This window comes from Pleurodeles waltl, chromosome 7, assembly GCF_031143425.1.
Source record: "Pleurodeles waltl isolate 20211129_DDA chromosome 7, aPleWal1.hap1.20221129, whole genome shotgun sequence".
NCBI classification, from domain to species: Eukaryota; Metazoa; Chordata; class Amphibia; order Caudata; family Salamandridae; genus Pleurodeles; species Pleurodeles waltl.
Window position 1 is genome coordinate 804,903,485 of NC_090446.1, and position 14,939 is coordinate 804,918,423.

At 41.4% G+C, this 14,939-nt stretch overlaps 1 protein-coding gene across 1 annotated transcript in view; it reads right to left on the reverse strand.

Moving 5' to 3' along the window:
• Nucleotides 1-14,939, reverse strand: part of DOCK2 (dedicator of cytokinesis 2) — a 2,133,690-nt gene that overhangs the window by 1,549,583 nt on the left and 569,168 nt on the right. The window contains exons 18-19 of the mRNA XM_069199340.1: nucleotides 5,783-5,966; nucleotides 5,593-5,690 (exon numbers count right to left, since the gene is read on the reverse strand). Of these exons, the coding sequence (XP_069055441.1) occupies nucleotides 5,593-5,690; nucleotides 5,783-5,966 (282 nt within the window). The remainder of the gene's footprint in view (nucleotides 1-5,592; nucleotides 5,691-5,782; nucleotides 5,967-14,939) is intronic.

The window sequence follows — 14,939 nt, forward strand, 5'->3', positions numbered from 1 at the left end:
GCAGCCCCCTGGGCAAGGGTCGCTTCCCATGGGGGCACATTACTGTTGGCCATATCTGCCCCCTTTGGGAGCAGATTAGCTTATTTTTGGAAGGCCCATCTGCCCCCAAGGACCAGGGAAGATTATTTTTGTTCAAAATAGGAGGGTGGGGGTATGGCCATAGCCCCACCCCAAATAAATGGGGGCAAAGTTGTTCTGCCCACCAGTGGGCTGATGGGGCAATTACCCCCGATCCACACCCTGGGGGGGGCAGAAGGTCTACTAGATGCCAGGAAATTAAAAAAAAAAAATAGTGGAGTGGTGGCTGCCAACCAGTATGGGCCTGGTTATGCCCCCACCCCAACTGAAGGGGGTAACAGTCTTTCAGCTCTCCCCCGCACACTAAAACAACTTTTTCCACTGCAAGCAAGAGGACATTTGATTATTTTGGGTTTTCGTTTTACATTTGGGCCATGAGAGCTTGGCTAACTCTCAAAATTGTCCCACTTGGAATGGTGAGGGCTGCACTTTATGGACTTTGGGACGCTGCCATGTAGAAAAATCCACAAGACCTAGACACATCTGAAAACTAAACATCTGGGTGATTCCAGGGTGGTGTGCTTCACAGGCACCATGCACCATTTTTACCCACAATGCCCTGCAAACCTCCAACTTTGCTGGAAATCACACATTTTTGTGATGGAACCTTCCAGAATCTTCAGGAATCCACAAAATTCCTACCACCCAGCATTGTCTCATCTATACTGATAAAAATTCTGCTGCACTTGTCAGCCGAAAAATGTTTTTTTTCAAACTGCCCTTTTGGACCTGCTTTGGTTCCCCCTCAATTTTGACATGTTTTTGGCTCTTCCCTGTCACAAGCACTTGGCCCACCTACACAAGTGAGGTACCATTTTTATCGGGAGAGTTGGGGGAACGCTAGGTGGGAGGAAAAAGTGCTTTTTTGGCCAAATTGTGAAGTTTGCAAAGGATTCTGGGTAACAGAACCAGGTGAGAGCTCCAAAAGTCACCCCATCTTGGATTCCCCTAGGTGTCTAGTTTAAAAAAATGCACAGGTTTGGTAGGTTTTCCTAGGTGCCGGCTGAGCTAGAGGCCAAAATCCACAGCTAGGCACTTTGTAAAAAACAGTTCTGTTTTCTTTCTGAAAATGTGATGTGTCCATCTTGTGTTTCCTGTTGTGGGCGCTAGGCCTACCCACGCAAGTGAGGTATCATTTGTATCGGGAGACTTGGGGGAATACAGGATAGCAAAACAAGTGTTATTGCCCCTTGTCTTTCTCTACATTTTTCCTTTCCACATGTAAGACAGTGTGTAAAAAAGACATCTATTTGAGAAATGTCCTGTTATTCACATGCTAGTATGGGGACCCCGGGAATTCAGAGATGTGCAAATAACCAGTGCTTCTCAACACCTTATCTTGTGGCCATTTTGGAAATACAAAGGTTTTCTTGATACCTATTTTTCACTTTTTATATTTCAGCAAATGAATTGCTGTATACCCGGTATAGAATGAAAACCCATTGTAAGGTGCAGCTCATTTATTGGCTCTGGGTACCTATGGTTCTTGATGAACCTACAAGCCCTATATATCCCCGCAACCAGTAGAGTCTAGCTGACAGAACGGTATATTGCTTTCAAAAATCTGACACCGGAGGAAACATTTACAGAGTAAAATGTGGAGAAAAATTGCTGTTTTTTTTACCTTAATTTCAGTATTTTTTTATTTCAGCTGTTATTTTCTGTAGGAAACCCTTGTAGGATCTACACAAATTACCCCTTGCAGAACTCAGAATTTTGTCTACGTTTCAGAAATGTTTAGCTTTCTGGGATTCAGCATTGGTTTCACACCCATTTCGGTCACTAACTGGAAGGAGGCTGAAAGCACCAAAAAATAGTGAAAATAGGGTATGTCCCAGTAAAATGCCAAAATTGTGCTGAAAATTTGGGTTTTGTGATTCAAGTCTGCCTGTTCCTGAAAGCTGGGAAGATGGTGATTTTAGCACCGCAAACCCTTTGTTGATGCCATTCTTGGGGAAAAAACCACAAGCCTTCTTCTGCAGCCCTTTTTTCCCATTTTGTTTTAAAAAACAACATTTTCGCTGTATTTTGGCTAATTCCTTGGTCTCCTTCATGGGAACCCACAAAGTCTAGGTATCTCTAGAATCCCTAGGATGTCGTCAAAAAAGGAGCAAAATTTAGCATGGGTAGCTTGTGTGGAGAAAAAGTTATGGGGGCCTAAGCGCGAACTGCCCCAAATAGCCAAAAAAAGGCTCGGCACAGGAGGGGAAAAGGCCTGGCAGCGAAGGGGTTAAAGATATTATTCATCCCTAGGTTAGGCCCCGGACAGTCCAGAGGGCAGGGTGCAGGACATCTATGCACTTCAAAGCCAAGTCTCTGAAGTCTCCTCCACATCAAAGGCACCACTGGATATAACAAATGGACCACCACCACTTCAGTACAGGTCTGGTCCTGTGGATACTGTGCCAGGAAAAAGGACTTCTGTGCTGCTGAAGGAATGCCACTCTGCTGGACTCCTGCTTTGCTCTGCTGACCTGTTGCCTGCTGCTCACCAGGACTAAGCCTTCCAACATAGAACCCAAAGTGACTTCAAGAGCTAGTTGGTTGTCCTCCTGATCTGAAGTCTCAGGAAAATAAAAGACTTGTATCCACCTGCTTCTGCACCTGGACTTTGCCATCTGTGAGTCGACCCTGCCAAGTGATGCCTCCCTTGGAAGTGGGCCTAAGGTGCATACCAGTGGAACCGATGCATCCTCCCTGCTGAGCAGGGCATCCCGAGCAGAATCGATGCATCTCCTTGGCTGAGAGGAGTATCCTCGAGTGGAATCAATGCATTGTCACTACTGCGTAGATTGGCTCCTTTAGAAAAGAGTGGCATCACCACCACACCCCACATCTTGGGTTCGATGCAGCATCTCCAGAACTGCTCCCGCGCGATGCTTCTCTGGAGCAAAAACTCACATCTCTTATCTATGGCAGTCTCAACAATGATACCAAAGCTCTGCATTGCAGCTTCACCGGCTAATCGGAACCGACGCATCACCTTGGCTGCACAACGTATCACTGACACCGGCCTTCACATCACAAGCCACATTGATGGGATCCTCGATGTCGACACAACAGGACCTTGCACCAGAGCTTTGCCACATCTCGGAACTGCCTCAGCTGTGCGACACACCGTTAGCTTGGATCCATGCAACGCTCAGCAACTGGGATTTAGGGTAGTTTGTTCAGCAGGCCTCACTGGGTCCTTGTAGCCCACTCATGCTCCATCACAGTCGGCATGAACTTGGGACTTTGTCGCAGTCTGGTGCAACCAGACATCCCCAGTTGGCGCTTTATGTTTCTAAGAGCTACTCTACAGTTTATTCTTTACAAATGTATAACTAAAGTTCTACTGATTGGGTTTTCATCATTTTGGTTTTGATTTATATGTTAAATTAAAATATATTTTACTATCCTGGTGTGGGATCCTTTTTGTGTGGTGTTTTCACTGTTTTATTGTTTGAAGTGTTACACAAATTCTTCACACATTGCTTTCAAATTGACTGCTCTGTGCCTACCAGAGGGTGAGCAAAGGTTAATTTGGGTTTGTTTTTGCCTTAACCTGAAAAGAATTGTGGTTGCTGCTTGACCAAGGCTCACTCCCCAGTCAATCAACAACCCAATTTCTCACAGCAGGTGGCCTCTGCTGTTTGGTAAGTGTACCCTAGCATGGGGACACTCCAGTTGGAGTGACCAGGTGCTTTGTAAATCTCACTAACATAACATAACAAGAACTGATTCAACCTCCTTCATCATATTATCAATTACATTAATTGTCAGTTGCCGACAGCATGTCCCGCAGGTTTTTGTTTTTGATTTTCCTGCCTTGCAGGTGCTTTCAACCACTTTTTTCCCATTGAAAATGTACACTGATAATTGCATTTTGGCATGTCAAAGAATCAAGATAATAAAATAGCATCAATCGTATTAAAGGAAATAATTCAGCCTTATTTATGGGGCAGATCCACAAGCTGCACAGATAAAAAAGGTAAAGGATCACAGCAAGTGCTTGGATGTGGAGCCAAGAAGGGTGGGCCAGCTCAACCTCTTCCAGCTGATGACAGGCAAAGATGGGCCTTCCCTTGGCCGGACTTTGTTTGGGCATATCCTGGGTGTGTCCTGGACCACTGGGCAGCTAGAAGCACTTTGCTGTGCTTATTGTGAGTAGTCCCACCTCCTTCCCCCTCAACATGCACAAGTCAAGGAAGCCTGGCACATAAAATCCCTAGCAGCATGGTTTTTCTCCTGCACGGTGGGTAAGCATGTAGGCACTTTGTAGCACTTATTGAGAGTGGCCCACCTCTTTTCTCCACCAGCAAGCACAAGTCAAGAAATCCAGGAACATAAAGTCTGTAGAAGAGTGTTTTCTCTCCTACACAGCACGGCAGCTGGAGGTGCCTTGTAGCACTCGTAGAGAGTGGCCCTGCCTCTTACCCCCACCAGCACGCACAAGTCAAGAAATTGAGGGACACAAAAGGCCCTAGCAGCGTGGTTTCTTTTCTGTGCAGCAGGGCAGCTGGAGGCACAATGCAGCATTTGTTCAGAGTGGTCCCGCTGACTTCCCCTACCAGCATCCACAAGATAAGGAATATAGGGACATGAAGTCCCTAGCATCATAGTTTCTCTCCTTTGCAGAGGGCAGCTGGAGGCAGCTTTTAGCTCTTGTTGAGAGTGGTCCGCCACCTTCCCCTACCAGCACCTGGAAACTCAAATTGGAACTGGAAAAACAAATTCCTTCAGAAACAATAGAGTAATAATAATAATTTGCTGTATGTTTGAAAGACATTAAGAGCACATTTGTTTTTTTTTAATTGCTCAAATGAATTTAGTGAAGTATGCTCCAGTGTGATTTGCACATAATAAAATATATGTGAGGGATGGGATATATAAATGGAAGTGAATCTCAAGTTGTCTACAGTTTTGCCATTTTGACCATCATTATGCACAACAGCCTAGCACCATAATTTGACCAACTTAGAGAAATGGTAAAATGCACACATTTCTGACCAGCATCTGCACATCTATGAGGGACTTAAAATCTACCTACTACCTATGCTGCTACTAAAAGGGTTGACATTATGATGACAAGCTGCCCTTTAAAGACAATTGTGTAATTATGCCCATGCAATACAGGAACAACCCCAAAGTTTCTAATTGGGAAGATAATTATCCAAATAATAATAACCCTAGTTTAGGCATAATTCTAGCTTATTCTTTAAAACATACAAATCCATTTGGACACTTTTGCATTTGAATTTGCTTTCCAAGCTCAGCTGTTGGTAATCATAGCTTCCATGACGTCTATTCGGTAGCCTAATATGTCTTTAGCAATGTTTTAAATGTAACTTTATTTTAAGAAGGAATGTAAGAAAAGAACAGGAAACCTATAGTTAGACAGTAATAGGAGAAGAAAGTGATTTCTAAAAGTCAAAGGCCTGATTTAATAGTCGTTTATTGTGTTTATGCATTTAACATAACATGTTTTAATAAATGCATTAAATATAAAAATTGGACTATAACAAGGCAAACCTTGACAACTTCCTCTCCATCCACGATCTTTAGCTTTTCCAAATTCTCCTGTAAAAGTTCTGGTTTCATACGCCATTTCAAAAGGCCCAGTAATCCCACTGAAAGATAAAATATGCATTAATAATTTCATTACAATTTAAATACTGCCTACATTGTTAAATAATCTAAAAGGAAAACAAAGGCTACCTACCATTTTGAGTCAATTTTGTTGAACAAACAAGTGTTGATATAGAGAAAGCATCTCGGGAGCTTATAGAAAGACCTCCAACACTACTGCTACTCCTGGTTAAAGTAGATCCTTTATGATCCATTTGTTGACGAGAGGAAGGAAAATTCAAGTAAGCATTTACATCCTCCATTTTCTTACTGTCACCCTGTGAAAGGACAATTTCTTTTAAACAACCAATTCAAAGGTAGTTTATGTAAATTTTTTAAAGTCATTAGAATGAATCTATGAACAGTGCTGCTGGTGCGGCATCAAAATTATTTTTCCACATGTTAACTTCTAACCTTACCTGCTTCTTGAACACCAACCAACATTTAAGCCTGACACAACAGAGGTATAATGGTGATTTAGATGCAATCTGTGCTACTGTACAATAGGAGAAGTAAGACAGACATCTAAAACTGATGGGAATTTAAGAAGAATTACCAGCCAATGGAGTACTAGACAATCCGAAGAAAACGTTTTAAACAAATTTCTACAACTGCTGTAAAGAAAAATGGAAGAAACTGGTACTTTCTTCATAGAAAAAAGAGACAAACATCTAAAAGGATCTGCCAGTACACTCAATGCATTTTAGTGAGGCATAGATGGAGTTATTGGAGGGAGTAGTACTGTCATAATATACTTACCCTGACAGGTTATGTGAAAGATTGGTGTTAAATAGTCTGCAATTATCATTACTTGTTATACTGGACATCAATATACAATATGCATGTACGTAGAGCACACTTTCACTCTTAAGTATTGTATCCTGAATAACTGGTGTTGTTTATTATAGAGTACAATAGGCTGAGTGACAATGGGGACAAGCAAAAATCGTACAACTGGATGCATTAGACATCTGCACCACTGAACCAGGCTCTTGTAGGCCTCCGAATCCTTCCGTTGATCTATAAACTAGGGGGGATACTAGTAACAGCTTATTTAACCAAGTCATTTCTAGGACTGGATTTAGGGCCAGATGTAGGTAGGTATCAGATTGAGACTTGCAATTTGCGAGTCATAGCGACTCGCAAATTGCAACTCGCAATCCGAGATGCAGAAAGGTGTCTGAGACACCTTCTGCGACTCGCTATGGGGTCGCAAAGACCCACCTCATGAACATTAATGAGGTGGGTCGCAGTTTGCGACCCCATAGCGAGTCTAGGCACTCACAGGGATGGTGGCCTGCTGGAGACAGAAGACCACCATGTCCTTGACTGCTTTTTTAATAAAGCAGTTTTTTTTTCTTTTTGCAGCCTGTTTTCCTTAAAGGAAAACGAGCTGCAAAAGAAAAACTTCTGAAACCATTTGGTTTCGGTTTTTTCAGAGTAGGCAGTGGTCCATAGGACCACTGCCTGCTCTGAAAAAATATTTTTGTGGGCATTCACAAAGGACCCCTTCCCTTTTGCGAATGGGTTACCATCCACTTCAAGTAACTGCAAGTTGGTTTGCGACCGCTTTCGCGGTCACAAAGCATCTCAGCATCGCATCGCGATGCTGTTGCAAATAGGAAGGGAACACCCCTTCCTATTTGCGAGTTGGAATCACATTTTGCGAGTCGGTACCGACTCCGCAAAATGTGACTCTGCATCGCGTTCAGCCTTTTGCGCCTCGCAAACTGCGCTTTTCGCCGTTTGCGAGGCGCAAAAGGCTTCCTACATCTGGCCCTTAATTTGAAAATGGGATTTAACAATTGTAGTCTCCTGGAACTGAGATCATAACTATTGCTGTTACAGGGGATAATCATTTGTATTCCCATTAAATGGAAGTGAAAATGTGTCCAATAAAAATAAAAATTAAAATGCAATAGTGTGAAAGTGTTCAATAAAAAATAATAATAAAAATATGATCATTAATACGAGAGAATAAAGGTAGGCCTAACTGCTGTTGTTTCTTATTAACTCTGCATAACCTATGCTGCTTACATTGCAGGAAACCTGCTAACGTTAACACATTCTTTACAATAAATGTTTCACTTATAACCTCTGCATGATTTATATATGCAACAAAACTTTAGTTTTAACAATAGAACCAGTATTAGGAGAATGCTCTTGCTAACCTGCTTCAGAATGCCTAAAGTTTATAAAATATATAACTAAATTGCAGCTCGTATCAATGGCACAATAGTGTGGATGTATGTGTTTTAACCTTACGGAAGAAAAAAAAGTATGCACGAGAAATTAGACTGATGTATTCAATCCCTTTCTACCTATGAACGAGTCCACGGTGTAAAATTGCAAAATGAGAAAAAAGAATGACATTTATTGTATAGTGCTGCATTTGGAAAATGTATAAAAGGTGTCAGAGGGAAAGAGTAGTGGGTTCCTCGTATAGTGTAGGGTAGATACAAGAGGGTGCTTCTTAGGCTCCTGGCATTTGGGGCATGATATATTTGCTGATCACTCTGCTGCAGAATAGTCCTTTTGAGTATTGCTAGAGAAAGACAGAGAGAAGGAGAGATGGATAGACTGTTGCAGTGTAGCATGATAGCTGAAGCACATTTTCCGATAGCTGTGGGAAACTGTGCTAGCGATAGAGAACTGAATACTTTTAAAATGTTTTAACAAACGTTCTCAGACTGTTATAATAGGACTAGACTAATAAGCTGCTGACTCATTCTTGTAGAGACTTTTGCTGTATAGAATGGGATGAGTAGGACAGGGACAGATTCAGGACATGCTTCATGCACATGTTCTGTATATGTTAGTGGACTAATATATTAATTTATTAATATATACTTTAAATCCTTTTCCAACTCTCATCATTGAGTGTAAGAATTCAGAAATTATTGAGTAGGATTTATGTTGCAGCTTAATAAAATACCTAACACCCACCAGAAGTTAAATTCAAAACCTACAAATATCAATACAGAATCATTGCAGTCACCCTAAAAGTGTATTAACATTCAACAGTTTCCATGTTTGCTGTAATACAAATTAGACATAAGACAACGGAGCAGCTTACAAAAAAGTGAGAAAAATAACACAGATAAATGTGAACTCATAAGCAAAAGGGTACTGTAACAATTTGAAACCATAAATAAGAACATGCCATTCAAGGTAGGAAACGGTTGAACAATAGAAAACAGAGGGAAGTAGCGGTTGGATTGTGAATAGATATTCAGCTTGAATTGTGGAGATGGGTCATAGAAAATGATAGTGTGGGAAGACTCTTCATATTCAAGATATTGGTATATAACAAACGTCTTATGTTGCTTTTAGCAACACAAAGAAGAAGGCTAGGTCTGTTGTGAAATAGGTAGAAAGTTCCATATCCAGACTTATGCTTTGATGGGAGCTCCTGAAAAGTATTAAGGAGTTACTAACCACTCTGAGTTTAGGTTTTAGAGTCATAGCATGGAATTGCTACTCACGTATTTAAGCCCTCTGAGATTTTGAATCATGTACATAATTCATTACTTTTGAAAAAAGAAGAAATTTAACCAGGATTCTGTCACAGAAAACAAACCTGCATATGAGTCAAGAGAGACATCAGCAAATTCTGCAAAGAAGCAATTATGAAGGTTGAATTTTAGGGAGGTATCTTTATGACTGCTGGAAGAACTTTGCCCTTCCTGCGGAGTCACTCAGGAGTTTTTTGCATTTTTATTTAAATCTAGTTTTGTTGACTGCAGATCTTTGTGCACTTTACCCCTTTTAACCAGTGGTAATGTGTGTGTGTATGCTCTGCCTGATAAACATGCTAAAACTGGTATACACATGATTGGCAAATAGAATCTACTTATAAATCCCTAGAATATGGTACTAGATGTACCCAGGGCCTGTATATTTAATGCTACGTGTGGGCTGCAGCACTCATTGTACCACCCACTACAGTAGCACTATAAAGCGTGTGTAAGTTTAAACTGTTATTTCCATCTGGTAAAATAAATGTTTGTGCCAGGCTTAAATCTTTCTTTAGAACATTTATAAGTCATCCTTAAGGAAGATATAGGGCATGGTGCATGGTATTTAAAAAATAGGGCATGCATATATTTAATGTTTTACATGTCCTGGCAGAGAAAAACCTTCAAAGCTGTTTTTCACTTTAGCAAGGCTGGTTCTCCTATACAAAATAACTGCATTACAGTATAACAACTCATAGTGGTTAACTTCAGTTTGGGAGCAACTAGAAAAATGATTCAAGGATTCATTTTAGTAATAATTTAAAATCCAACTTAATGACCAAAACAAATGTATTTCCTGCCAGTGTCCAGCTGTTATCTGACCCCTGATGGCTCTACTCTGATAAGACATGTCCTGCTTCCAGACAGTGGACAAAGGCCTGGAGAGTGTAGGGGATTGTCCCAGACCAACATTCTCTGATGGTAGGGATGGACAAAGTCCCTATATCCTGAAGATTGAATTGATCCAATACAAAGTCCTCTTAATTCATAGTAACAGTATAACACCAATACAGTGAAAATAGCTTTTAGGTCATTGTCACTGTTAGAACGTTCTTATTATTAAACTTTTACATGTCCTGCTTTTAAATAGCAAACATCCTCCCTTATGGGCATTTAAAATCTACCTAAGGGTGACATTAATATTTAAAAGGGAGGGTTGAGGCCTGTCAAAAAGGGGTCATTTTCACAGGTCAAATTTGCAGTTTAAGCCTGTGTAGCTAGGATACTGGAGACAGGTCAGCAGTCATGTTTTGCATTGTCACTTTAGTGGTGGCAGAATAGGTGCTGCAGTCGACTAATGACTTTTAACTTACAGGCCCCAGGAGCACTTTTTATCTTATACTAGGATGTATAGGTAAGTTAAATACACCAAATAGAAGTCTAGCTAAGGTTAACGTGTTTTCAGTGTCAGAACACACGCACCGGCACACGAGTAACAGACTTTGATTATGCAAAAGTGGCATTTCCCTACAACTGTCCATAGAGTTTTGTTCTTGGGGGTATGGAGCCTTGTCACCTGCCACAGTGGACTATATAAGCCTTTAAATGTGGGATACAGCTAATTTATTTAGTTAAAATTGAATGTAGCACATAACCACCCAAGAGTGTTAAAGCGCTGACAGGTAACAACAACACCTTAAAGTTTGATTGTAAACCTAAACAATTAGGGTATTTGTAATCATGTGCAACGGATTGGGAGGTGGAAGGTAGGGCAAGTAAGGTCAGATAAAGGTGTAAATGAAATCAGAAAGTGATTCAGTGGAAAGGCAACAACAAAGTTGAATTTTAAATGCTTAGAAATTTCTTTATAAGAGAGATTCTAGTTTGTTTTAGAAACAGCCAAGGGTTTCCTCCTGCCTCATTTTGTCAGAGGGGGAGGGAGCTCTAGAGTGTTGTGCCACACCAGAAAACATTTGTTTGGGGCTTGGTATGATTTAAATTACTTATTTTCAAATCAAAGAGAAACTTTGCTCCCCAGTGTTCTTCTGCCACCGGAAATGTAGAGCAGAGAGGAAAGGGTAGACTGGTTGGGTTAACTACAAGGCTTTAATGATCAGGCAAGCATATTTACATTTAATTCTTCCCTCTAAAGAGAGCCAGCGGAGGTCTAAGAGTGGGAAAAGGTTAGAAATGGGGTCTTTGGTTGGCAGTCACGTTACCCCTTGTCCAAGAAAGGACCCTCACTCTAGTCAGGATAAAGGAGAATCACCCTCAGTTAACCCCAGCTCACCCCCTTGTTAGCTTGGCATGAGCAGGCAGGCTTAACTTCAGAAGCAAGGTGTAAAGTATTTGTACCAACACACAGAGTAACTCATTGAAAACACTACAAAATGACACAACTCAGGTTTAGAAAAATAAATATTTATCTAAACAAAACAAGACCAAAATGACAAAAATCCACCATACACAAGTCAAGTTATAAATTTAAAAAGCAAAAGAGTCTTAAATCTTGTAGAAAACAGAGAGAACGTTGTTGGCCTATAAAACTATCTGGGTAGCGTCAAAATAAAGCCGCACGGGTGAGTGTGAGTCGAACTAGGCCAGCGATGTGTTGATTTCTCACTCGCAAGCGAGAGAGTGCATCATTCCTCCTCCGGTCGGGTCAGCGTGTGTTGTTTCTTCTCTCCTGCAAGAGAGCAATGCGTCTATCCGGATGGGCACCTTGGGTCCGGGCAGGCTTTGCATTGATTTCCCACACCCAGCGATGTTGCGATTGAAATCTGGTTGCACGGTGTCAAGAAACCGCACCGCGTGGGGGCTTGCATAATAGCAGCCGCTGCAGGTGTTGTGTGTCATTTCTCCAGCCACGTTGCATCGATCTCCCAGCTGTGATGCAGGTGGAGCACGATTTTAGCCACAAGGTTGGCAGCGCATTGTCTTTCAGCCACAAAGCGGGAGGTGTGTCAAAAGTTTCCCCGTATGGCAGTCTTTGCGTGGATTTCTGTCCTTTCCCACCAGCTGCACCTTTCAAGGGCCTAGAGACAGGTTAGGGCACCACATAGCAGGCAGGACTCTTAACAGAAAGCCCAAGTACTGGCAGAGAGAAGTCTTTGGTGCCCCTGAGACTTCAACAACAGTAGGCAAGCTCAGTTTCAAGCTATTGGAGATTCTTCACCAGTGGGAAGTCACACAAAAGTCAGTCTTTGTCCTCTCTCCGGTAGAAGTAGCTACTGCAGGCCAATCCAGCAAAGCACAGTCACAGGCAAAAGGGCAGTACTCCTCCTCCAGCTTCTTCAGCTCTTCTCCTTACCAGAGGTTCCTCTTGGTTCCTGAAGTAATTTAATTTTCAGGGGGTTGGGTCCTCTTCTTATACTCCTGTCTGCCTTTGAACTAGGCCTACTTCAAAGGAAAATCTCTCTTGTTTGAAAGATCCTGCCTTGCCCAGGCCAGGCCCCAGATACACACCACGGAGTTGGAGACTGTGTTGTGTGAGGGCAGGCGTAAGTTACCACTCCTCCCCTCCCTCCTAGCACAGACGGCTCATCAGGATATGCAGGCTAAACCCCAGCTCCCTTTGCCTCACTGTCTAGAGGGTATTCACAAACAGCCCAACTGTCAAACTGACCCAGACAGGCAATCCACAAACAGGCAGAGTCACAGAATGGTTTAAGCAAGAAACGGCCTACTTTCTAAAAGTGGCATTTTCAAACTAACAATCTAAAAACCAACTTTACTAAAAGATGTATTTTTAAATTGTGAGTTTAGAGACCCCAAACTCCACATTTCTGTCCGCCCCCAAAGGGAATCTGCACTTTAATAATATTTAACGGCAGCCCCAGCTCCCTTTGTGTCTCAGTCTAGAGAGAGGTGCAAACAGCTCAACTGTCAAACTGACCCCGGCAGGGAATCCACAAACAGGCAGAGTCACAGAATAGTTTAAGAAAACAAAAATCCTAGTTTCTAAAAGTGGCATTTCCAAACACACATTCTCAAAACCAACTTCACTAAAAGATGTATTTTTAAATTGTGAGTTCAGAGACCCAAACTCCACATGTCTATCTGCACCCAAAGGGAATCTGCTTTTTAATGATATTTAAAGGCAGCCCCCCATGTTAACCTATGAGAGAGATAGGCCTTGCAACAGTGAAAAAACAAATTTGGCAGTATTTCACTCTCAGGACATAAAACACACATACGTACATGTCCCACCTTTAACATACACTGCACCCTGCCCATGGGGCTACCTATGGCCTACCTTAGGGGTGTCTTACATGTATAAAAAGGGAAGGTTTAGGCCTGGAAAGTGGGTAAACTTGCCAAGTCGAATTGGCAGTTTAAAACTGCACTCACAGACACTGCAGTGGCAGGTCAGAGTCATGTTAACAGGGCTACTAATGTGGGTGGCACAACCAGTGCTGCAGTCCCACTAGTAGCATTTGATTTACAGGCCCTCTGCACCTGTAGTGCACTTTACTAGGGACGAGTAAATAAAATATGCAAATCATGGATACACCAATCACCAATACAATTTAAACAGAGAGCATATACACTTTAGCACTGGTTAGCATTGGTAATTCCCCAGAGTCCTAAAGCCAACACAACAGGTCAGAACAATTAGGAGGCAGGAGGCAAAAAGATTGGAGATGACCCTTCAAAAGGGAAAAAGTTCAACAGAAAACATTATTGAATTTCTTTTTCTTTGTTGTTTGGTGAGTAGTGGAATGAAGAAAGCTTTAATAGATTCTAAAGATATTTTTGTCGCTCCTGTACAAAGTAAATATCTGTAATAAGTATTTGAGTGGACAGTGGCTTGAATTCCAGAACAAAAGCCAGAATGAGGGAGAAGTTTGTCTCATTTTAGGAAGAAAAGAGCTGCTTGGGCTGATCTGCTGGTGTGGTTGATAAAAGAGTTGGTGGAAAGTTTTGAGTCAATCAAGAAGTCTAGTGATTTAATTAATTGATTCATTTTGGGTGAAACATTCAGATTTGAGTTACCCAGTTGATGTCAGTATTAAGATGTATGTCTGAACTGTGCTAGATGAATTCAGCTTTCTCAAGTTTTAGGTTAAGTAATGACCCCCACGTCTGAATTTTTTGTTAGGGACTTACTGCGAGTAATATTGTTGAAATCTATGATTTATATGAACATTGTGTATGTTCTTCATATAGGTGAATAAACACCTCTGAGTCTTCCAGCAATGTTCCAACCGGTTCTCAATACAAGCTGAAAAGATTGTATGCCAGAATGGAACCTTGTGGTACTCCATAGGGGCTGGGAGGATTTTAAAGCATGAATCTCTAATTTTCAATTTATGTTTTCTGCTTTTCGAATATGAACCAAACAACTGACGATGGGCATCAAATTTTGTATTAGACATTTTGAATCATTTTTATGAGTGTTGCAGGTATGTGGTCACCAGCACACAATGTGAGTTTGAGTGTTTTGAGCACATTTTACAGTTGCATTTTTTGTTACTGACATAAAGTGAGCCCAGGTGTTTTCTGAGATGATCAGCTAGTTAGTGTCTGTGTTCAGGTGTAGTTCTGACCTAACTTCTCACAGATTATAGATATTCTGTATGCAAACATTTTACATATGCATTACATTTTCACTTGAACCTCCTAAAAAGGAAGTAGTGAGAGCTTTAATTTGAATCCACGCAATTTGGTAAAATTTTGTATATGTATTAATAAAGCTGTGGCTCTTCTAACATACAAATGAAGATTTTGGAGCAATATGGATCTATTTGTAATATTTCCTTTTAAATAATTTTCTGAGAATTCTTGGGTCAG